The 25213-nt window shown below is 41.6% G+C and overlaps 1 protein-coding gene across 1 annotated transcript; it reads right to left on the bottom strand.

Moving 5' to 3' along the window:
- Positions 1-5826: 5826 nt before the first annotated feature.
- On the bottom strand, positions 5827-19921 carry rhcga (Rh family, C glycoprotein a). Its single transcript, XM_079496769.1, has 11 exons — positions 19631-19921; positions 18206-18398; positions 17725-17875; positions 17229-17376; positions 15292-15458; positions 13091-13228; positions 11804-11940; positions 10630-10754; positions 8710-8783; positions 7221-7297; positions 5827-6858 (listed from the first exon to the last, which is right to left on the bottom strand). The coding sequence occupies exons 1-11, from the start codon at positions 19857-19859 to the stop codon at positions 6825-6827; spliced, it is 1473 nt and encodes a 490-aa protein (XP_079352895.1). The 5' UTR covers positions 19860-19921; the 3' UTR covers positions 5827-6824.
- Positions 19922-25213: the final 5292 nt, after the last annotated feature.

Below are 25213 nucleotides of genomic sequence, written 5' to 3'. Positions count from 1 at the left end.
GAAAATAGCTGATCTACAAGCTCACAACGCGTCGCAGCGCGACACGTTGTGAGCTCTGATCTGCTATTGTCAGCATGCAACCATGCATGTCCACTAGTCGCTTCCTAACGTCTATTTTTTAGCTGTTGACGAAATTGTCAATACATTTAGTCTTAGTTTTAGTCGTCATAGCTTAGTTTTCATTTAGTTTCCATTTAGTTTTCGTCAGTAAAAAAAGGTAGTCGACGAAAAAATTTCGTCTTAGTTTTAGTCGACAAAAACAACACTGCTCCCAGCTGTCTTCACCACCCGATTCAGCTGGTTTTGTTCCTGTGCCTTGAGGCTGCCGAACCAAGAGGTGAAGCTGTAGGTCAGGATCGACTCAATGGTGCTTGAGTCAAAATGTTGACTAGAAGGTGGTGAGGAGGGGAGTGGGGAGGCCCGCCTCTCTGCTGAGCTTTCTTGATGATGGCTGTGGTGTTGATGGTGGAGGTCAGTTGGTCTGCCAAATGCACCCCCAGGAACTTGATGCTATATTGACCCTTTCCACAGGGGCACCATCGATGGTCAGTGATGTATGATGGCAGCTGCTGGCTCTCCTCCTAAAATCGACCACCATCTCCTTTGTTTTGTCCACATTCAGAAAAAGGTTGTGTGAACTGTGAACTGCACCACGTTGTTAGTAGTTCCACCTCCTTCCTGTAGTCAGACTCATCGTTTTTACTAATGAGCCCCACCACAGTAGTGTCATCTGCAAAATTGAGGATGTGATTACTGTAGAAACATTATGAGCTACTTTCTGTCAAGAAATGCCCTGCATTTGATTATTTTTCAGAATTTCAGAATTTGTCAGAATTTGGAAGTGCTTGTTTTCAATAACACAACATTTAGCTGTTTCCTGCATTATGTGACATTTAGAAACAGGTGGTACGCACTACGCAGGACGGTTGAGTGATTTCCAACAAGCGCTTCCAAACTCCAACACTCCATGCTGCTCAATGTTTTGCCACTCAGTCTAGATGGGGGGGGGGCGTGTCCTGATGGGAAAATCATGCATGTGCATACTCTCTATTGTACCCCTAAATGTCAGGATTATCAGTGTATTTGTGATTTGTGTTATCTGTGATTATCTGTGATTTGTGTTATCTTCCTGAACTGAAGAATAACATGTTGAGTAGTGTAAGATATTGTCATATGCTCTCGGGTAGGTGACTGCACATCATGTTTGGAATTCATGTTTCCATATTTTTGAATTGTGCCAATGATACCACGGAATGAACATACGATAGGAAGTTTTGCTATTTTGTCATCACATCTTAAATTCGTACGCATGAATTCTGACCATAAGAAGCAAATATACAGGCCTTGCTATGATAGGTCCTATAGCTTCAGTTTAATCAAGCAATTATATATGTTAGTTTTCAATGGTTATTTATTTATTTATTCATTAGCTTGCTCTAATTGGAGGCCAGATGCAGTTGGAGCACCTTAATTAGCTAAGCCATTCAGCTGTGATCATTCTCACAGGTTCTAAAGCTGCTCTGATCTCTACCTATTTCACACTGGCAAGGATCCCGTTGGCCTTTGTGCTCCTATCAAAGCTCCCCTTGCTATGAATGGGGATTTTTTTTCCTGGTACTCTTTCCCCATGTTAGCACAGGGGTCACACCCCCCCCTGAGACTTACCCCTCTGACCTCAACAAATGGACTCTTGTCAAGTGGATAAAAAGCGTTGATTGGCCTCTGATAATGCCTAGTGTTCTGTCAAATGAACATTTGATGAGAGTGACCATGACTGGCATGACATAAGGATATGGGAAATGCAGCTAATCAGCAGGACATCCCTATGTGTGATATTACACTACAAGCTCTAGACTAGCTCCACAAGATTGTTAGCCATGCTGGTTAGATGGTGATCTCTAACATGGTCCTCTCTAGCCACCCTTTCACTCTCCTGCTTTCACTCTGACATTCATTTCCCTTTGTTTGTTTTTCTTTCTTTCAATTCCCAATCTTTCATAAAGGCAGCAGAGACCTGGGGCTCCATCTTGTGCCACCCTTATCCCTCATCCCTAAGCGTATTTGCAATTTTTTTACTATTTTGAAAAACATTTTAAAATAGTTCAACTAGCCGATCTACATCGAGACATTGTGAGCTCGTAGATCGGCTATTTGAACTATTATAAAAGGGGTGGCGCAAGATATAGCCCCTTGTCTTTTTCCATATTTCATTTTTTTTATTTATTTTTTTACAAAATGAGATCACCCCTCACCATGAACAATGCACATCTACATCCTCTATATGTTTCAAGGAGAACAAAACCTGATTGTGAAGTGGTCTTTGCAAAGCACTGGTATAGCAGGGGCCCCTGGACAGGGAGGGTGCTTTCTGATGATGGGGCATGTTGTTAACATACCATACGTCTGTTTTGGACCAGAAAAGCTTCAGATCAGGTCTTTCACGTGGCTGGTGAGAAGATGGTGGACGCTGTGATTTTTTTTTTTTCCCTGCAACTCTCGTCTTAATCCATTTTGGGCGGGAACCCCTCTTGGTGTTTGAGCATTATGATATGCTTTAGCTATTGAAAAATAGCAGATCTACAAGCTCATAGCGCGCCACCGAGTGGCGCGCTACGAGCTTGTAGGTCTGCTAATTTTGAAACATCGTTAAAATGTGTCGCAAATCATTGAATATATATTTCAGAGCGAACATTTTTAACTAAAGTATTTGCTTCTGGGGGGTCCCTGGAACTACATATTTTGAGATGGGGGTTGGTTGCCCAATAGAGATAATTCTGGGGGTCCTTGACATGGAAAAGGTTGAGCACCACTGTCATAGAAACATAGGTTTTTCAGAAAAATATTAGGATTTAGAAGCCTTTTTTATCGACCTCAGTCACATTGATCAGCCCAGATGGATTCGGCAACCTGTTCCAAACAGCTCAGAAAGGTGATGATATAATTGCCAAGGCAGGAGGGGGAGAGGGCCACCACCTTTTTAGGAGTTTGTCGGTTCTCCTCCTTTCCCCATTCCACAAATTCTACTGCACTCTAACCTCACTGATTATATTCCCCCGTCCAACCCACCCCGGCGCGCACCCCGCTCGACAATAGGCCAATTTGTCCCTGTGGCTTTGGTCCCCCGCTGCGTTATTTAGCCTCTCTTCTGCACTTCAATAGCAGGTAGTGATTAGAGAACTTCCACAATCTCGTCCCCCATTCCGAGAAAATCCCTCCTCCTTGTCCCTCCAACCTTTAATCTGATTACAGGCATTGGGGCAGCTTTTCAGACGAGGCCAGTCCCAGGGGGACAATAGTGGCCCAAGTGGTTTCACAAACACACTCCCAGGGGTCATATGATTCACGAGGAGCTGTGTCCACTCTCCTTTTAACGTCAGGTCTTTTCAGGGGAGATAAAGAGTAGGATTAGCAGCACTCCCTGCCCTGCCTGTCAGCACAGTAAAATCTAGATTCTAGAGTATTCTGAAAAAAGAAAAAAAGTGGCCATTTTTATTTTTTGAGTGGTGTAAACCACTCCTACAACTGGCTTTGTTAGTTTACGTGTCTGTTCGTACCAAAAAAATGAGCATGGTTGCTATGGTCACCCAGTTCATACGGGTGTGATTTCATTAGTTTACGTGTCTGTTCGTACCAAAAAATGAGCATGGTTGCTATGGTCACCCAGTTCACACGGGTGTGATTTCATTACGTCAGACATTACTTCAGACCACAGCTGTTCAGTCTATATAAGACCTTACACCACTCAGTTCACACGGGTGTGATTTCATTACGTCAGACATTACTTCAGACCACAGCTGTTCAGTCTATATAAGACCTTACACCACTCAGTTCACACGGGTGTGATTTTTTTACATTGATACGGCTGGCAGTAGGGGTTAAACTGCATTAAACTGGTCAAGTGATTGTGGTGCATAGTGCAAGAAAGGCACACTGGAATTGCACAGATCTTTGCAGTTAATTGAGATAATTTGAATATGTTGTTATTCCAGAAAGTGAAGCTAATAAACTTTCACGTCATGCATGTTATCCAGTTTTCATGCTGCTAATCGCTAGAATGAACATATTTATTTGATCTTGGTACAAACAAACATCTGCAGTGTTGGGTCAGCTACATGTAGCTTAACTTGCCCAACACTGGTTTTAATTATGTATTTGATGTTTTTTTTCCAGTAAGAATTGAGGCTTGAATACCTGCACGTATAGTGGAGTAAGCAATAAGTCTATTAAAGTTAATCAATAGGCATATAGAGGGTATGCGCGTGACATCATCATCAAACCTGGAAGTTATGCAAGAACGCCTACTGAGCTTTCTGGCCTTGACAGCCCATACATCCAAACAGAAAAGTCCTATCTGATTGCATTAAACAACGTTAAACATTGTTAAACTCACTTTGCATGTTGCTTTGCCACTCGATGTACCATTCACTTTAAGCATGCGCATACCCTCTATTAGCTATGATTTTGCAGTGTTGGGTCAGCTATAGTACATCAGCACATGTCCTAGCCATCTCAGGCGTCGGTGTGTAATATCCTTGGTAATGCTCTGGCTCCGTTTGTTTATACAGTTAATTATTGGAGATTTAATTTCTTGTCCTCAATGGCCCTCCAGGTTGGGGGTTGGGCCGCAGGGCGTGGCACTAACAATGCCACCCCGTAAAAAAAACTATTGTTACAGAAACTACAAGGAAGGGGCAGTGCACTTTTATTGTTGAGGGGCGCTGGCCCCTTCTGTGCCCAGCTTTGTGCGTTTGTACCACGGAAATGACTTGATTCGCTGAGCACGGAATGTGATGTATGACGATGTGTGATGACGATGACGTATGATGATAAGAGTGCCCCACACTTCACACAAGTGTGATTTTTTTATTTCACTGCAACTCTCGTCTTAATCCATTCTGGGCGGGAACCCCTCTTGGTGTTTGAGCATTATGTTACGCTTTAGCTATTGAAAAATAGCAATCTACAAGCTCATAGCGCGCCACCGAGCTTGTAGGTCTGCTATTTTTGAAAAATCGAAGAACGACAATATATTAGATAATATTTTTCGAATCTGATCTCAGGTCTAAATTAATCACAGGATTTTCCTGAAGTATTTGACCCTGGTGTTGTTAACCTCCTGGTTAACTCATTTAACCCTTTCCAGTCATTGTAGAGGACTCTTCCCTTCACTCAATAAAACTCCAGCCACCCGCAAATCTATCATGCCAGCATAAAGCCGATGTCCACACACACATTGCGTTTGGAGTTCATCAGTGTCACAGTGTTTGGTCAAGGAAATGACCCCGTCTGGCCTTCATTACCATCAGAATGGAAGGAGTGGGGAGGTTTGCGCCGAGGGCATCAAGTCTGATGACCGTTGACCACATGGACCCTGCAGAGACCCAGACTAGTTCAGCCCCTCTCTTTTAGAGACCCACACCCACACATATGCTCATCTAGCCCAGGGGTTCTCAACGTTTTTGGCCGGGGACCCCCGGAAATGCTTTGGCAATGTCTCGGGACCCCCGCCCCGCCCCCTCCCGACCCCCAATATAAATTGACCGCTATACAATAATCATTAGGGAAGGTGTATGTATGTACTATGTGTACTATATGTAAACTCTTCATTTCCATTTGCCAGCCATTCAGTTGCATTACAAAATAATAATAATTATTATTATTATTTGGGGACCCCCAAAAATAATTTGGCGACCCCCCGAGGGGTCGTGACCCACGGGTTGAGAACCCCTGATCTAGCCTACCAGAATCGTATAGCTAGGTCTGTATGTCAGTTAAATGTGTGGTGGTACTGTAAAAAAAAAAACGTACTTGTGCAACCTCAACTCATACAGTTTGAAAGCACCTTTATTTAAAGTCACAGTGATATTTCAAGACACATACTATCATCGTATTTACAAAGCTTCTTCATAGTCCAAAACAAAGAACAATAAGAAGATACAGAACATATTCATTCATTCATTCATTCATCCATCCTTCTGTTTGCTACATTTCATTTAGACAAACAGATGTTCACACATTCAAACAGTACATAAAACATGTCATAATCATGGCAACACAACTTTGTTAATAAGACAGAAGAGATACTGCACACAGAGTTATTTAAGATCTTCAATACCATTAACTCTTTGTTTAAATACTATAATTCCCGTATAAATTATGCGAAGAAATCGATTGGAAAATACGACCTCAAAATCTCAAAAAGATACTTTGTTGCGATACGAGTTAAATTCCAATAGACGTGTCCACAAACACTTACATAAATATATATAGTCTATATATATATTTCAAATATATTACAACATCCATGGTGACTAAGTCACAAGTACATTACAGTGTCATTGAATTCTAATCTCACAAATATACACTTCTTAAGGCAAATATTTAAATTGTGAAGCATTTTAGGTTAAGATAATACATACAACATAGTTACTCATTCCACATAGTTACTCATTCCCAATTAGTCTGCATTCCCTGCCTCTCCACAGATCTTGTTAAGACGTACCATCAATGTACAATAAGGACAGTACCATTCTATGTGTAATGTGGATCTGATATCATATATCTTACCTTGGTGGGAATTCATATAATTCTACACGTAGTCATAAAGCTTTTTTTTTTTCTATTATTGAAAATGACAATGTAGCCACCTATTTTGCGCTGACTCACCACTGTCATATAGGCTTCTAATAACTGAATAGTTTAAAGTATACATGATTTGTATACAACTTCACAGGAAAATCAAACTGTACTCCTACGAATTGTCTTCTTTATCAGAGAGGGTCCTTCATTCATTCTTCAGGGCTGTTTCTGGGATGCTCTATAGCCTAGCTTTGATCCACAGAGAAATTGGACTCAGACCTGTAGCAGAGAACAAGTATTTAGAATTAGACTTCAATGGAAAAAGATGACCATGTATTAACCCATTTTGACATGAGATCAGATTCTAAAAAATCTACATCCTGACAGTTTTCTGAAAAAGCTATGTTTCTATGTCAGTGGTTCTTCGATTTTTCAAAAATAGCAGACCTACAAGTTCATAGCGCGCCACTCGGTGGCGCGCTATGAGCTTGTAGATCTGCTATTTTTCAATGGCTAAAGCATAACATAATGCTAACACCAAAAGGCGTTCCCGCCCAAAATGGGATAACATATGGATTCTTATCATCCATATAAAAGAGTGGTAGTTGATGTTTCTATACTGGGGAGAGTATAGGACTTACATTTCTGCATGCTTGTTATGCATATGGTTGTTGTATTCCAGAATAGGGGGGATAGAGTCCTCCTCCTCTTCAGGGACCTGAGGAGAAGTAACATTTTGATCAGAACATTGACAAGAAACATTGTAGATTTTCAGTTAAATCCCTTTCATCTCTTAGATCTATTTCATCCTTCAGTCGCTTCAGGACTTCCCTACATCCACATCTTGATTCCACATCTTATGCTTCTAAACTGACATGTACCAGCAGTGACACATACACTGGTGTATTTGCACTGTGCCCTTCTTTCTTCTGTTATGCTTAAAGGACCACTTCACCACTTTTCAACTTCTCTTCCTATAATTGGTCCTAACTAATGTTCATGATAAAATACCACCATTTTTTCCTACTCAGTCTGTGTCTCATAGGAAAGCTGTGTGGGCAGTTCAGAAACCCGTCCACCAGTGACATCATCGATGGTGAATCCAAGCTAATAGAAACGGCAGGCTTTCTTTTCCTGAAAAGTTGCAATGCAAAAGTTGAAGCCATCGTTCTCACGATAATACAAATCTAAATATATTTTAAAACAAATGTTGTTTAAAAAGAAATCTGCCTAATGATGATGTCACTGGTGGACGGGTGTCCGAACTGCCCAAAGCCCTCCTATAAGACACAGACTGAGTAGGACAAAAATGGTGGTGTTTTATCATGAACATTAGTGAGGACCAATTATATGAAGAGATGTTGAAAAGTGGTGAAGTGGTCCTTTAACAGATGATGATGCGGCGGTTGGTGGGGTGAGTGGCAGTGTTGTTTTCGTCGACTAAAACACTAAGACGAAAAATGTTCGTCGACTGCCTTTTTTCACTGATGAAAACTAAATGGAAACTAAATGAAAACTAGGCTACGATGACTAAAACTAAGACTAATTTCAGCAACAAATAAAAACTAGAGTAAAATGTTATGAAAGGACTAGTGGACAATAGATCCACTATAAGTCATTTTACAATTAGTTGCATGCTGAAAATAGCTGACCTACAAGCAGCGCGACGCGTTGTGAGCGTCGTGAGCTTGTAGATCAGTGTAAAAACAGTCATTACGACGGCATGAAGGCCTGCCAAAATACATTTTAGACGACTAAATCAACCGTAGATTGAGTCGACTAAAATCGTATGATATTTAGTCGACTAACGCTAAAACATTCCAGGTGACTAAAATGTGACTAAAACTAAATGAAAACTATTCCAAGAAACTATGACTAAAACTAGAATTTGCTGCCAAAAACCAACACCTGTGGGTGGGAGCGGTTGAGCTGAGCAAGCTGTGCATGTATACAGTATGTATATATGTATGTATCTGTATCTTATCTCTATCTGTGTGTTGTGTGTTTTATGTATCTGGTTCATGTGTCATGGGTTCCCCCTTGAAAATGAGATGCTGCGTCTCAGGGTGCTATCTCTTCAATGAAATGACAATACTGCCATCTAGTGGTGTGATACTGAATAGCACTGACCTCCCAGTAAACCTCGTCATCAAAGCAGTTTTCATCAGCAGGGTCTCCCCAGCAGGGGAACCTCAGGATCAAGCCTGTGAAGACAGAACAATGGATGTCAGCTGTTTTGGTTTTTTTTTTTAAGTATGTGGAAAAAAACTGCATAGATCATGTTGTAGGTTCATGCTGTGTTCATAGTAGACTAGCCTAGCAGTGACAGAACCTGGACAGCTCTATTGATTGATTGATTGAAATATTTATTAACAGTTTGCAGAATTACAGTACATTTCAAGCACAAACTCAATACAAAGACTGTTAACTGTGTGTGGACGACCCAATTAAGCATTACACTTGTTTACAAGAGGGTCCACCATGTTCAATTCATCAAAACATTTAGAGACGTACAAATAGACACTTCTATATAGTCAAAGAACAGAAAAGGAATTCATCATAGAGGTAAAAAGGGAAAAGAGACATATACAGTGAGGGGGAAAAAAAGGGGGGGGGGGATTCAGATTTTTACGGGGGCCAGTTTCGAATTGCAGCCGTCCGTAGGTGCCCTTTGAGAGCGGTTTTGAAGGAGTCAAGGGATTTGCATGTCTTAATGACTGTTGGTAGGGCGTTCCACATTTTGGTGGCATAGGAGCGAAAATAATTTAGTCCCTTGTTTGTGCCGAATCTGGGTTGTACATGGTTCGTTGCACTCCCTCTGGTGTTGTGGGTGTGGACTTCGTTAACATTAAGGAAGTATCTAGACAGGTACATGGGTATCTATTGCTGCAGAGTTGTTAACATTAAGGAAGTATCTAGACAGGTACATGGGTATCTATTGCTGCAGAGTTGCAGATGAAGTATTGCTCAAGTGCACTGATTATATGAAAACGGACAGGTTTAAATATCACAGGGAAATTATGTTTTTCTTCCAGCTGTTACATAATGGAGCAGGACATTGTGGGACGAGAGAAGAGGAGTGGAAGTGATGAAACAAAAATGTTAAGGTTGATGCTTCGCTGTGCCACTGGAGGGCTGAAAAGCAGTTAAAGCCAGCTCAACTTTGATTTGTAGAAGTCAAAATAAGCAGAAATGTATTTCACTGAATGGAAATGACAAGCTTAGCTGCGGGCCAAATGTTTAGGAGGCTGAAATACAGATTCTCTGTGATATTTGAAGATTGTGTAAAGTAGCCTATATCTGTTTTGACCTGAGTCTCTGTAGTGGTTTCATGATGGCTGCAGGCTTCTATCGAAAATGATTTGTAGCCTGTTGCTTGGTCACCACTATAGTGTGGAACATTAGTCTATAAACCTATAGCTAGTCAATAAAACCAAAAAAGCTTCTGACACGGATAAAAAATGACACGGTTTAAATAAAATCACAACCTCTTGTGGTTTGTTAGATGATTTGATCAACCACTTGTGATTTGTGGTTTACCAACAGTCAGTGTCAGATAAAGGAAATGTAGCCTACTGTTAAACGACTGAGCTTGGTGTTGTGTGACGTCAGTAAACTCAATAGTCAATGGACTGCAGACAATAGTCGATTGTAGGCTATATAATTGTATACTTCCACAATGGCAAACCTATGTGTTCTCATTAGTGCTTTATTTTATTTATTTATTTATTTATTTATTTATTTATTTATTTATTTATTTATTTATTTATTTATTTATTTATTTATTTATTTATTTATTTATTTATTTATTTATTTATTTATTTATTTGTTTGTTTGTTTGTTTTTTAAATAACTTCTATCTAACTTCGATCTCTATGAATATATATGCATCTTCTTTGGGGTGTCCTATTGTCAATCCACAAGACATACAGACCACTTGGCATGACAAGGAAATATAGTAGGCCTATATTGGTTCAGATATTAATATATATATATATATATATATATATATATATATTACAGTATACAGTCCAAAGTTTCCAAACTTACCAACGAGACATCCTCCACCGAGTCCAAATGCTACTGCCACACATGTCCCAGCAGCCTGGAAGCCACCCTGCGTCAGCACGGTTCTGTCTGCAAAGTCCCCGAAAAAGTCAAAGGTGTTGACCAGCCTGTGGAGAACGGGGCATAATGTCATGTTTCCTGCGAGATCCCATTACACGTCATTTTCTACCTGAATTCCATTTGGATCGTTTCAAGAAAGCGAAAGGGCCATTTATTTATAATGATAACTGCATTAACATTTATTCTGTTAGTAGATGGTTAAGTAAGTAAGTAATAGCCTTGCCATAGGGCAGGAGCCTATCTCCTGTTTCTGTAGTGTGAGGCAGCTTGATGTACAAGTACACCCCCTGGACATGACGCTAGTATGTCGCAGGGATTTACCCCCAATCCAACCCTTGATGCTGAGTGTCAAGCAGGGAGGCACTGGGTCCCATTTTTAGAGTCTTTGGTATGACCTGGCCGGGGATTGAACCCCGACCTCCCAGTCTCAGGGCAGACACTCTAACCACAAGGCCACTGAGCTGGTAGATGGTTAAACAGTGACTTAAATCCCTAAAAACGTGTTCTTGATGACTTAAATGTGGCCTAAATTCTCAAAGTGTTTTCTTATATGAAGAGATGACATTTACTAAAGAATGAACATTGCTGAGGAGATAAAGTGTTCTGATTCAGTTGTCTCCTGGAAGAGAGACAAAGCCTGGTCACCTGACTCGGTTTACTGATGGAGAGATGTGTATTTCTGATAGTTTATAAGATAAAACAGTTTCCACTTTGAGACACACCTGTGTGCGTGCGTGCGTGCGTGAGTGCGTGCGTGCGTGCGTGTTCACGTGCATGTGTGAGTGCTACAAGCGACTTCAAACTCGGAATACAATGGATGCATCCGCGTGCGTGAGTGTGTGTGTGTGTGTGTGTGTGTGTGCGCGCGTGACTGCGTGTGCGTGCGTGCATGTTCACATGAATGCGTGAGTGCTACATGTGACTTCAAACTCGGAATGCAATGGATACAAATGTGTGTGTGTGTGTGTGTGTGTGTGTGTGCGTGCGTGCGTGCGTGCGTGCGTGCGTGCGTGCATGTGTGCGTGCGTGCGTGCGTGCGTGCGTGCGTGCGTGCGTGCGTGCGTGCGTGCGTGCGTGCGTGCGTGCGTCCACTCACCCCTGCCTCGTGTAGACCTCCTCAGTGGCTGCTGCAGCAACGATGGCTCCGGTAAACCCTCCCAGCATCCCCGGTACGGCGTGCAGGTTGTGGACGCCACAGGTATCCTGGATCTTCAGGTATTTCTCCATCGCTGGCTGGAAGGCAGCAAAGTGACAGGAGATCGTTTGTTATACCTACTGTATACGTCGTGCGTCATATAGTCATGCGAGGCCTTTTGTAAATGACATGGAGAAAGTTGAGCACATAACAGCGGAACGATTTGACATTACTCATAAGAACAAAGAAAACCGTCACAGAGGAATGACCAGGTTTTTCCTGTGCAATCAAAATTGTATTTCTATAGTTTGTTTAACATTTAGACCTGACATCCAAATAAAAAAAAGTCTTTGAAAGAATATATATTCAAAGATTTGTGCCGCATTTTCAAAAAATTTCAATTGTGGCGCGCTACAAGCTTGTAGGTCTGCTATTTTTCAATAGCTAAAGTATAACAAAATGCTTAGTTAAAACACCAAAAGGGGTTCCCGCCCAGAATGGGTTAAGCAGCACAGAAGGGGACACCTTCCTATACTCCAGGCACGGGTGACATGCAAAATAAGTATTCCTTTCCTTCTTCACTGCATTAATCACTTCATTGCATTAATTTAATTGGCTCTGCTACACTGTAATGACACAGCGTTCATTTAATTCCATTTAAAGGGTTTATTATTACAAATGGAAGGCCCGTCCATTTCTACTCTCTTGGTGGTGAAATTAACACTTGGGGTTTTTACCGTGCACAGCAGTGTTGTTTTCGTCGACTAAAACTATGATGAAAAATGTTCGTCGACTACCTTTTTTCACTGACGAAAACTAAATGGAAACTAAATGAAAACTAAGCTATGATGACTAAAACTGAGACTAAATATATTGCCAAATTTCGTCAACAAATAAAAACTAGACTAAAACGTTGGGAAAGGACTAGTGGACAAGAGATCCAGTGTAAGTCATTTTACACTTGGTTGCATGCTGAAAATAGCAGATCTGCTATTTTCAGCAAGTGTAAAATCAGTCATTACGACAGCATCGAGGCCCGCCAAAATACATTTCAGTCGACTAATTCAACTGTAGATTTAGTTGACTAAAATCTTATGACATTTAGTCGACTAAAACTAGACTAACACTAAAACATTCCGGGTGACAAAAATGTGACTAAAACTAACTAAAATAGAAATTTGCTGCCAAAAACAACACCGTTTCAAACATGGACACATAATCAGAATGAATAACGTGCTGCGTGCTCACAGAGACGACGACGTAGCCGAAGGTGGAGATGATGCCACAGCAGAAGCCCACGATCAGCGCGCCGTACGGCGTGATCATGAACTCGGCGGATGTTCCCATGGCCACGCCCCCTGCCAGGGTCGCGTTCTGGATGTGTACCTGTCAGTCACAGAGAGGGAGCGCGTGTCAGTCAGGTCAAAAAATACATGCCTCAGATAGTCTGCACATTACATCTCATATATGATCATTGATCATTGCATGCTCATCATCATTTTATTGAATGAAACATCAGCTTTTAATCACTTAACCCATTTTGGACTGAGGTCGATTAAAAAAAAGGCTTCTAAATCCTAACATTTTTCTGAAAAAGCTGTTTCTATGTCAGTGGTGCTCAACCTTTTTCATGTCAAGGACCCCCAGAATTATCTCTATTGGGCCACGGACCCCCATCTCAAAATATGTAGTTCCAGGGACCCCCCAGAAGCAAATATTTAAAAATGTTCGCTCAGAGTTAGTGTCGAAGTGTCCTTGAGCAAGACACTGAACCCCTAATTGCTCCCGATGTGCTGGTTGGTACCTTGCATGGTTTCCGCTGCCATCGGTGTATGAATGTGTGTGTGAATGGGTGAATTGATGCACAATCTATGTAAAGCGCCTTGGATAAAGGCACCATTTACCATTTGAAATATATATTCAATGATTTGTGCCACATTTTAACGATTTTCCAAAAATAGCAGATCTACAAGCTATGAGCTTGTAGATCTGCTATTTTTCAATAGCTAAATTATAACATAATGCTTTAAAACACCAAAAGGGGTTCCCGCCCAAAATGGTTTAAAGCCGTGGTTTTCAACCCTTTTCATACCGACTAGGCCCATTATCTATTGGGCATTTGAGCCACGGAACGACCACTTGATGATATTTAGCCTCTCAGACTCAAAACGTAGGATATTTTCTTATCGTTGGATAGAATTAATTGTTAAACAATTTCATGCTGTGTATTGATGTTAATGGTACCATAGGAGAGATAACAGGCAAACGTTGATCAAAATTGCAATTATTCTACATTATCTAATAGAGTAGACTGCTTGTACATTAAGTAATGCAAATGTGTTTAACAATAACTTTTGAGAGCGTACAATGAAACCAAATGAACCTGTAAGGGTTCATTTTAGACTCTCAAGAGTTAAAGATCTATAAGGGTCCATTTTGGGACCACCTGGAACCTCCTCATTGACCACTGGTGGTCCCCGGACCACTGGTTGAAACCTGGCGTCGAAATTTAAAAAAAAAATCTTCGAAATCATGACAATTTTCTGAAAGATTTGAGGCACATTTTAACGATTTTTCAAAAATAGCAGACCTACAAGCTCGTAGCGCGCCACTCGGTGGCGCGCTATGAGCTTGTAGATCTGCTATTTTTCAATAGCTAAATTATAACATAATGTTTAAAACACCAAAAGGGGTTAAAGGACCACTTCCCCTTCCCTACTCGGGCCTGTGTCTCAGTCAGAGAAGCAAAGTGGACAGTTCAGAAACCCGCCTACCAGTGACATCATCAAACAAGACTTTGAATGTTTGGTTTTATTAATGCAAGAATAATGGCTTCTACTATAACATGCTAACTGTCCAGGAATAGAAAACCTGGAGTCTCTCTTTAGCTTGTATTCCCCAGTGATGATGTCACTGGTTGGTATAGGCAGGTTTCTGAACTCCCCCAGTACAAAAAGAATGAGCCTTATTAGTGAGGGCCAAAATGAAGAAAGGTTGAAAATGGGTGAAATGGTCATTTTAAGCCCTATTTTGCGTTCTCAACAACTTTCAAAAATAGTGGAAATAGCAGATTGGCTATTTTCAATGTTTTTTGTTTTAGAAATGTTTGGATTTTTATTATTATTATTATAGCTTTTTTGTATTATTGTTTTTGAGTGGTGCAACTCTGTGTTAATGTGATTGTGTGTGGCTATGTGACTATGAGTAGCAGTAGGGGCAAAAGTGGCGCTGTTGTGCCAGAAACAGAGAGAGAGAGAGATAGTGCTGCACTGTTGCCTGCTAGAGAGAGAGAGAGAGAGAGAGAGAGAGAGGGCGGGGGGGGGGGGGGGGGGCAGGGGGAGAGGGGAGTTGCACCACTCAGTTCACACGAGTGTGATTTTTTTTAATGCAAGGACGCCCAGGTTGAAAGTGGTTAAATATGAGTAGCTCTTTAGTTGTTTGTCTGTTACCATATCAAGCTTGCCGCCCTTCTGGGACGCGCTGGAGACACACACGGTGGTCAGAACACAGGAGGCCAGGGCCAGGTAGGTGTTGATGGCTGTCCTGTGCTGTCCGTCACCGTGGTCTGTGATCGCACCGTTGAAACTGGGCCAGAACATCCACAGGAACAGTGTGCCTGTGAGGTTCAACAGGATAATAGGATGCATCACAATCATTGTATTAACCCATTCTGGAGTTTTGGTGTTTTAACTAAGCAATTTTTAGCTATTGAAAAATAGCAGATCTACAAGCTCGTAGCGCGCCACCGAGTGGCGCGCTACGAGCTTGTAGGTCTGCTATTTTTGAAAAATCGTGAAAATGTAGCACAAATCTTTGAATATATATTCTTTCAGAAGACTTTTTATTTATTTCGACGTCAGGCCTAAATGGATTAACACACACGCATTACAAAGAGATCAAACACTGACAACATGTTGAATATAAGGGAAGCTTACGTTTTTTTTAATCAACTGTTTGTTTTTTTGTGTTTTTGGTTTTCATTTTATATGCAATCTTAGTCATCCCTATCACTGCTAGTGCTAACTATACTTGTCTGCTCTGGTACACATGGAGTTGCCAGCCGTTTCTTTTTAAGTGGTGCAACCACTTCCTTAAGTGACTATGTGTGTGTGTGTGGGTGGGTGGGTGCGTCTGAGCACGAAAACAGCATGGTTGTTTTTCACCACCTGTGCGCAACCTAACACACACACAAACACACGCACATATTAACTGTATATATGGTGATTTCGGGTGTGCCAGTACAGTACAGTACAGTACAGTACAGTACAGTACAGTACAGTACAGTACAGTACAGTACAGTACAGTACAGTACAGTACAGTACAGTACAGTGGAGGGTACAGTAGAGGGACCCCCACACGGTAACTCTGTCATTTCTCAACCGTTTCGGACGCGGGGCGGCTCGCCGGAATCGGGCCGGCACCCTGGGTGCGTTCCTGTGGGTCTGGAACTCCCCCCCCCCCCACCCCCACACAGAGTTGCACCACTTACTTCACACGGGTGTGATTTTTGAGTGGTGTGATTTCCGTGTCTGTGTTTGTGTGTGACTATGTGTGTGACCAGTACCAATGAGTACCAAAAGTGGCGCTGTTGTGCCAGAAACGGAGAGAGAGAGATAGTGCTGCATGTTGCCTGCTAATGAGAGAGAGAGAGAGACAGAGAGAGACAGAGAGGGGGGGATTTGCACCACTCGGTTCACACGGGTGTGATTTTTACTTGACTGGGAGGATGTACTATTTGTGGAGGAAAACTCTATAATCCTAATCATTCCAGTTCCACTCCCTGCTGAACAGGTGCCGGACCAACTTGCAGGAGTCATAGTGAAGCTACAAAGACCACCCTTCCCTGCCGGCTGCCCACCCACAAACAAGACTGATTGTGTTTGTTGGTGCGACTGGCACAGTGGTGGAAAAAGTACTCAATTGTTTTACTCAAGTAAAAGTACGAATACTGCAATTTAGAAGTACTTTGTTACAAGTAAAAGTACGGAATTGAAAATGTACTTGAGGAATCAAAATGTACTAAAAGTAAAAGTACTCATATTGCAGAATGTCCCATTTCACAGGTTCAGAATGTGTACAAAATCTATTGAAAATAGCCTTTCTACAATCGGCTATTTTCAACTTGCCAAAATGTATAGCATTGAAGTGGTTATGTGTGTTTTCTAATCAAAATTAAAATCTCCAAAGTAACTAGTAACTCAAATTTTCAAATAATTGTAGTGAAGTAAAAGCACAAATTTTGTCTCTGAGATGTAGTAGAAGTAAATATATTGGAAATACTCAAGTAAAGTACAAATACCTCAAAGTACAGTACTTAAGTAAAAGTACTTAGTTACTTTACACCACTGGACTGGCAGGCATTATAGTCGAGACATTTCCAACTCACCGATCATGGCAAACACATCAGAGTGGTAGACGGAACCGTTCTTGCCGCTGCTCTGGTGTAGGTTCGGTCGGTAGAGGACCCAGGAGATGGCCAGGCCGTAATACCCTCCGAAGGCGTGAATGATCATGGAGCCACCGGCATCTCTGCACTGCAAATAATTAGAATTATTTTTAGAATCTCAATATTTACATTTATCAATTATCAAACATAACATAAATGATTCAGGAGATAATAGACATGACGTCGAAATAATACAAAAAAAAGTCTTCTGAAAGAATATATATTCAAAGATTTGTGCCGCATTTTCACGATTTTTCAAAAATAGCAGACCTACAAGCTCATAGCGCGCCACTCGGTGGCGTGCTATGAGCTTGTAGATCTGCTATTTTTCAATAGCTAAAGCATTACATAATGCTTTAAACACCAAAAGGGGTTCCCGCCCAAAAAACTGGCCAATAGAATGATCCCTCTGTATTGTGTACTTCATGGGACTCACATGTAGGAGGCTGAGTATAATGTACTCTTCCACAGCAAACAGCGTGACACCAAACAGGGTAAGAACCAATAGCTGCACCGGGCTGACTTTTCCCAGGCAGGCGCCGTAGGCTATCAGACAGCCAGCCACACAGAAATCTGCATTGATGAGACTGAAGGAGGGTGGAGTGGGGACAGCACAAGATATATGATGTTAGGCATTGAGCAGACTTAACCTGCACTGCAGATCGTAATCTTTTAAGAAGAAAGTATGTCCGTCATTCAAACCGGTAAGAGTATACAACAAAGGAAAAGAACACATGTGTACTCAAGAGTGACAGGAGTGCAATGACGTGTGAGTGTTACATAAGTATTGTACGTTGTGAAGTGATATATTGTGAAGTGATATATAGCCTATTGTATGTAGGAGCTTAAGTTACAGTGATAAACTTATCTTGACAGATTTATGGCATCGCTGTTCTGATTTCTAGGAAAGCTTTTACCTCTCGACTCCGATGGAGATCTTTCCGGTTTCGTGGTCGAGAGAATGAAACCAGCCTTGCATGAGAAGAGCCCACTGGACACCGAAAGCTGCAATCAGAAAGTTGAACCCCACGGCGCCGAAGCTGTAGCGTTTCAGGAAGGTCATGAGGAAGCCGAAGCCGACGAAGATCATGACATGGACGTCCTGGAAGCCTGCAAACAAAGAGTGTTATGGTCAATTCATATATATATATATATGAATTAGGCTTTAGTTGAAGTCACAGGCTAAGCTGCGTTGTAATAATATCAAGTTGAGGTAAGATTATCCTTGTCATGTGTCATAGCAGGGAGGTGCAGATAAGAAAATGTATTGCTGATATGTTCAATTTAGTTGTACCAGTAAAGCATTGCTTTTGGCATTATGTGGAAACGAGTCCAAGGCAACTTTTGATTTTGAAACAAAGTATTGTTTCATTTGCCTTTTAAGTCAACAACAGTTCAGCTGCTCATTAGATAACAATCTACGTACAGTAACAATGAATGTTCTCTATGATCATCATTAACTTGTCAATGAAATGAATAAGTACGAAACTGCCAAGGAAGGCATACAATGAAATAATTTGTGTTTGACTGTTCAAACAAGCAGCACATGCATTCTGAAAATCAGCTTAATAATCAAAAGATCCAGAGATGACCTACTGTATGTCAGCACATGAAATGAAATGGACTCTTTTGGTGTAGTGTTGTAATAGAATGATTATTAATAAAATTGATATCACTGGCAATAGGTTAAGTAAGTATTTTCTAGCCTGGCATAGCCAGACTAATATTACTGCATATATATTATTAGTCTGGAACTTTGGTGTAGAAGATTTATTTCCAAGTTACAAACTGTAATTTGGAAATAAAATGTAATTCAAGGGATTTTTTTTTTTCTGTGGCAGAATCGTCTGGTTTTCAAGCTAAGAATTGTCTTTTTTATGATGTATTTCCACTTTAAAATATCACTGTAGGTGAGATGGCGTGCAGAATAACTCAATTCACTAAATTAATCTAGATAATGCTGTTAAATAAAAATAAATAAAAGAATAAGAGGCAGATTCCTTAATATGCCAATTTCAATGTTTTTAAGTTGGACTACCCGTTTATGAAATGAACTATGAAAATAAATGTATTTTGAAATGTGAATTCCTACAACTTTGCATGCTTTTGTGTGTTCTGTCTGTAACTGGGGTTTGAATTATGCTGCTGTCTGTCTTGGTCAAGTTTCCTTTAAAAAAATAGTTTTTAGTCCCACTGAGATTTAAAAAAAATAAAAAAGAATCTCAGTAGGACTATCCTGGTTAAAAAAAATAAACATTGTAGCCTATGTACAGCCAATAAATTAACGCAAAACAATATCCAGCTAAAAGTTACAAGTGACCCTTCCTAATCCATATACTTACTTGGATATCTGAAGTAGAAGTCGTTTTCGGCATCGCTGGTAATGTTGTAGTGTTTCTTGTGCTCAATCCATTTCCCCGTGTCCGACTCGTCATCATAACGGATGAAGACTCCAAACAGGATGATCATGGCAAGCTGCCACACCATGGCCACCGCTGGCAAACTGACGCGCACGTTGGTGTTTTTCCCCCGGCAGAAGAAGTTCTTGGCTCCCTCGACACAGTTCCCCATGGTGGTGGTGGTGGTGGTGCTGCTGCCTCTGAAGATGAACTATCTCTATGGGTCAGTCTCTCAGTCTGCCGTTTGCTCCTGTAGAGACTTGCAAGCATCACGACAGGTATATATGGGCCTTTGGAGAGGCGTGTCCTCCTACTCGGAGCACCACCTGTACTGTAGCCTATCTTAAGTCCTCCTGACCCAGAGGTATAGCCCCTGATGGGAAGGGTAACATTCTTAAAACATGTGCTGTATAGCGCACGCGACAGCTATAGGGAACACACACACACACACACACACACACACACACACACACACACACACACACACACACACAAAATGCCCTTGAACAAGGCATCAACCACTACGATGAAATGTGTTCTATGAGCAGGGCCTGGCTGGAAACAAGTTCTTGAGCTTAGCCCAGATACCCTGGGTAAATATAGATTTCATTTCATTTCATTTAATTTCACACACACACACACACACACACACATGGTTTTACATAGCACACATACTGTGTGCTATGCACAACAGCACAACTGGCCCATGTGTCATTTGACATGACATTAGTTTTACAACAGTTTTCCTTTGATATAATGACCATTAATTATATACTTAATTTATTTTTCCCTGTTATTTTGTGATGAAACAGTTTTCAAAAGCTGGTCAGGGCTGAGAGACATTTGGAGCTTATATATGTAAGGGAGTGATGTATGTTTGCCAGTAGATGGCGTAGTTTTACTGTATTAGGTATGCTGCTGTGTTTTGCCTTTTGTCCCTCTGCAGCCACCATAGGCTGAGTTTCCTTTTGTGTTCCAAAAGGTAAGGGAGGGATAATTCTGCACTGTGCAATGAAAACAATTTAAATAGTCTTATCAAAGTCTGAATTTACTATAGAACATTACATAGCTTGTTTGTTACATGAGTCATGTGTTGTGTAAAGGAATCTACTGTTTCTGCACTATTTGTTCTGTATTTACTGTTGCAAGTTCCTTAGCCGCAATTTGCAACTCTAGATTTTTTTATAATGGGATGAATCTAGAGTTGCAATACCCTCCATTGACTCCCCACTCATCATTTTGCGTTTGCGATCTGCTTGTCTTAAACGAAGTTAAACTCACCAACATTGCAGCTGTAGTCCAAGCTTGAATTATTCTCTTTCAATCTGCAAAGCTTGTTTTTCATAAAAATCCCCCGTAGACATGTTATGAGCTACTTTCTGTCAAGAAGAAGAAATGTTGGAGTTTGGAAGCGCTCGTTTGTATTAAGGGGTCGCGCTGCTGCCTCCTGCATTATGTGCAAATGCGAATCAGATGCATGCAGGGACGTTCAGTGACTTACGACGAGCGCTTCCAAACTCCAGCACTTAGAAAAAGAATCACTTGCACAGAATTTCTTGACAGAAAGTAGCTCATAACATGTCTACGGGGGATTTTTATGAAAAACAAGCTTTGCAGATTGAAAGAGAATAATTCAAGCTTGGACTACAGCTGCAATGTTGGTGAGTTTAACGTTGTTTAAGACAAGCAGATTGCAAACGCAAAATGATGAGTGGGGAGTCAATGGAGGGTATTGCAACTCTAGATTCATCCCATTATAAAAAAATCTAGAGTTGCAAATTGCGGCTACAAGTTCCTATGCTAATGGCTAACTGTGTGAGCTAATCCACATACATGCTGCACAGGATGACAGTAGTGTAGGGTTGCATGTGGCTGGCTAACCATGCAGCTGAGGTTTATTGAATAGGCCTACAGTATATTGTGTTCATTGGATTGAGATAAGTCAAGTGCTTTTGAAACTGAGTGAGTTTCCTTTTGTGTTCCAAAAGCTACAATAAATGAAGGTTTGCTCAACTCAACCACCATTGGACGTCTTGTGACCCGTCTCTTTCCTGCCCTGGTATATTCCACCCAACAACATAAACACAACGCAGAGACCTAGCTGGGGCTGGTCGCCTGAGACATAGGGTTACATCTTTAACCACCAACCTCTTCCACTCCTTCAGGAGAAGAGAGCCTCGGTCTCCCCAGTTCTCTCTCTGTCTTTCCTGGTTTGGTGTTCAATGTTCTGCATTGCAGAACTGGGCTTATGTCAGGATCATCCACCTGCCCTGCTTTTATTTCCTGTTTGGTCATTGAGGGAAGGGACTCAGTTCCAAAATCTGTGTGTTGTTCTGGTTGGTGCATGGGTTGGCCAGCTTGGGCTGCTTCTCCACCCTGACTCCCTGCACCACTGTCCTGCACCTGGTCTGGTTCTACCAGCTGCCCTTTGGCCCGTCGCAACCTTACTCTCAGAGGGCATGACTTAAGTGCATTCCCAACATCCTGATTAGACATTCTAGAGAGAGCATCCGCATTGGCATTGCACCTCCCCTGGCGGTAACGGATGTCAAAATCAAACACTGACAACTGTGAGACCCACCGTTGTCCAGTAGCATCGAGTTTGGCTGTGGTCATGACATATTTGAGGGGGTTATTGTCTGTGAGTATAGTGAACTTGTGTCCATACAGATGGTCATAGAACTTCTGAGTCACTGACCACTTAAGTGCTAGAAATTCCAGCTTGTGAGCAGGATAACGAGTTTCTGCTGGGGTCAAACCCCTACTGGCATATGCTATGACCCTCTCAGTCCCACTCTGCACCTGTGCCAGTCAGAACAGCGCCAAGACCTTCTCCGGAGGCGTCTGTCTGCAACACGAAAGGCAACGTGTAGTCCGGATAGCCCAACAATGGAGCTGATGTGAGCTTCTCCTTCAGCATGTGGAATGCCTCCATGAACCCATTCTGGACGGGAACCCCTTTTGGTGTTTTAACTAAGCATTATGTTATACTTTAGCTATTGAAAAATAGCAGATCTACAAGCTCGTAGGTCTGCTATTTTTGAAAAATCGTGAAAATGCGGCACAAATCTTTGAATATATATTCTTTCAGAAGACTTTTTTTTTATTTCAATGTCAGGCCTAAATGGGTTAAACAGCCTGCGATCCTTGATGATTCTCACAAGCATTTGCAAACACGTACAACAATATTATTATGTCTTGTAGAGGGAAAAGTTCACATCCACTGATGCACTCGTGCCTACAGTACATGTAACAGGCTCACAGCCTCAGTCTGATGGCCTCAAAAGGCTAATATCTCCTCCGGTCAATAGGGATCTAGTGGGGGTTAAGGTATTGAACTTTCACGCGGGAGACCCGAGTTGGAATCCCAGGCGTTACCTATATTGCATAGTTCACCACCCGTTCGGTGTGTATATATGTATGTCCCAGGTGAGTTTCTCAGGGATGTGCAGCATGGACTCCCAGGAATGTGAAGTTGCTGCATGACTCTCTCTCCACTGCAGCAGAGATGGAGGGTGTGTTCCTTATTGGGTCCTCTTATTGGGTCTTGTTGATGACGTTGTGACAACTTGTGAGCAGGCGTCGCATCCTCACAGTGAAACATCTCACTTGAGACATGTGATTGTGTGTGTTATTCTCTATAGTGTAGGACCACATGTAGGCGTAGGGAAGGGACTAGCACAGTGTTTCCCAAACCCCCCATTAGAAAAGTGATTCTCAACCAGTTTAATTTCACGGACGCCCAGTTTGACATGCATTAGTCTACGGAGTCCGGACCCTCATTTAATGGCATTTCTATATCTCTGAGACCCCCAATTTATATTGTAAAATCAAAGTTAATTTAACTCTTAGAGTGTACAAATGGAACCAAATGGACCCGTTAGGGTCCATTTGGTTCCATTTGTACACTCTCAGAGTTACAGACCCATAAGGGTCCATTTGGTTACAAAGTATCATTTAGCTGGGTACCCCCTGGAAGTGGTTCCCACTTTGGGAACCACTGGACTAGCATACATGAGGGAATTGGCACAATTACTTAAATTGGGAGAAAAGGGGGGCTCTCAAGGGGGCTTAACTATAACAAAATACATCGCATGGATGCACCTGGGACATATCCTCAGTGATGTATCCCAAGGTCATCACCTGGGATGTATCCTCAGTGATGTATCCCAAGGCCATCAGGGTTTCTCGGACATCATACCCCTCACTCAGGCGACCCAGCCGGGGGGATCAAGTCCCGACTTACGTCCCAGTAGCTACCCTCGATCAGACCCACTAGGGGAAAAACCAGGGCCATACAATCCGCCGCTCCGGAACTAATCTATCTTTCACATTCTGCACGTGATGCTGCTGATGAATGAGCTTGTATAGGTAAATATTTGGCCAAAGTTACGTGCCAGAACCGTGCCAAATGGTCCAAATTACCCGACAAAATAACCGATTTTGACGACCGCACATGCACGCGTGCGTGCAGGGACCCTTTCATCAGAAAACCCATGGCTGATAAAGCATAGTTTCGCCACTGAGCCCTACCATATGTTTGTGCTGCACCCCCCACCTCCTTTTCTTCATAGGCCTACTGTAGATCGGCTACTTTCGCCATTTCCAAGTGTTTAGAAGACTTAAACTCATTGTTAGAACGAGGATCGGCTTGGCACATTTTGTTGCCCCCCTCGGCATGTTGCCCTACGTATATGCACAGTCTTGTGCCTGGCAGCGGGAATGACATTCTTTAAGCTTAATTGAGTGTCACTACAATTCTACATTGACACATTAATATCTGCCCAGACTCTTGAGTCTTATAACAGCTCCCCTGGAGAGCTCATCTTGACCATCTGACATCAGATATTTTTTATTGATTTTTTTTCCATTGTCAAAAAATAAATGAAAAAAGTAATTTAAAAACATGGCCCTTCGTGTAGGCTATTAGAAGGGTAATATCAGTCACGAAAACCAAGGACAGGGTGTTTTCAATCAATCTATCTAGTCCATGGGCCAGACCAGAAGTGAGGGACATTTTTGGTGGCAAAATCTATTTGCTACCATTTTGTTTGCTGGGTCCATATAAGTACTTTGAGACATGATAGCATTTTCAAATGAGTAGCTTTAATACTTTTTTGGGACAATCATTGTTCCCCATTAACTCCCATTATATGCAGAGTAGGATTTTGTGCAGTTTACTGTAGATGTTATGTTACAATTAAGTTTATTCACACTTATAATTATACACACACACACACACAAATGCTATGACATATAAAAGTATGTTATAAAAGTATATAAACATGTAGGCCTATAGTAATAAATTAGCATAATTGGCTAAATATACCCCAACACAAGAAATTACTATAACTTTGCTTTACTTAACTTAGAAAGGTGAGTCTATGTTTGTGATGTATAGAAATAAATCTGTTACCATGGTGCAATCATGCCACCTTTTTAATTTGCAAAAGTCGAAATAAGGACATTTCTACATTTTTCACATTTAGTCAATGATTCTTAGTCTCTTAGACTCTGAGTCTATAC

Source organism: Electrona antarctica, assembly GCF_951216825.1.
Source record: "Electrona antarctica genome assembly, chromosome: 3".
Taxonomy (NCBI): domain Eukaryota; kingdom Metazoa; phylum Chordata; class Actinopteri; order Myctophiformes; family Myctophidae; genus Electrona; species Electrona antarctica.
The sequence above is the reverse complement of the archived record's forward strand: the minus strand, read 5'-3'. Positions and strand labels throughout refer to the sequence as shown.

What these genes read in the sequence shown, in the direction of transcription:
- rhcga (XM_079496769.1), bottom strand. Translation starts at nt 19,859, where the DNA reads ATGGGGAACTGTGTCGAGGGAGCCAAGAACTTCTTCTGCCGGGGGAAA. An exon ending in TCGGCTACGTCGTCGTCTCT is followed by an intron (nt 11,941 to 13,090) that starts GTGAGCACGCAG and finishes GCTGCCTTCCAG; the next exon opens with CCAGCGATGGAGAAATACCT. An exon ending in GAGGTCTACACGAGGCAGGG is followed by an intron (nt 10,755 to 11,803) that starts GTGAGTGGACGC and finishes CGTTCTCCACAG; the next exon opens with GCTGGTCAACACCTTTGACT.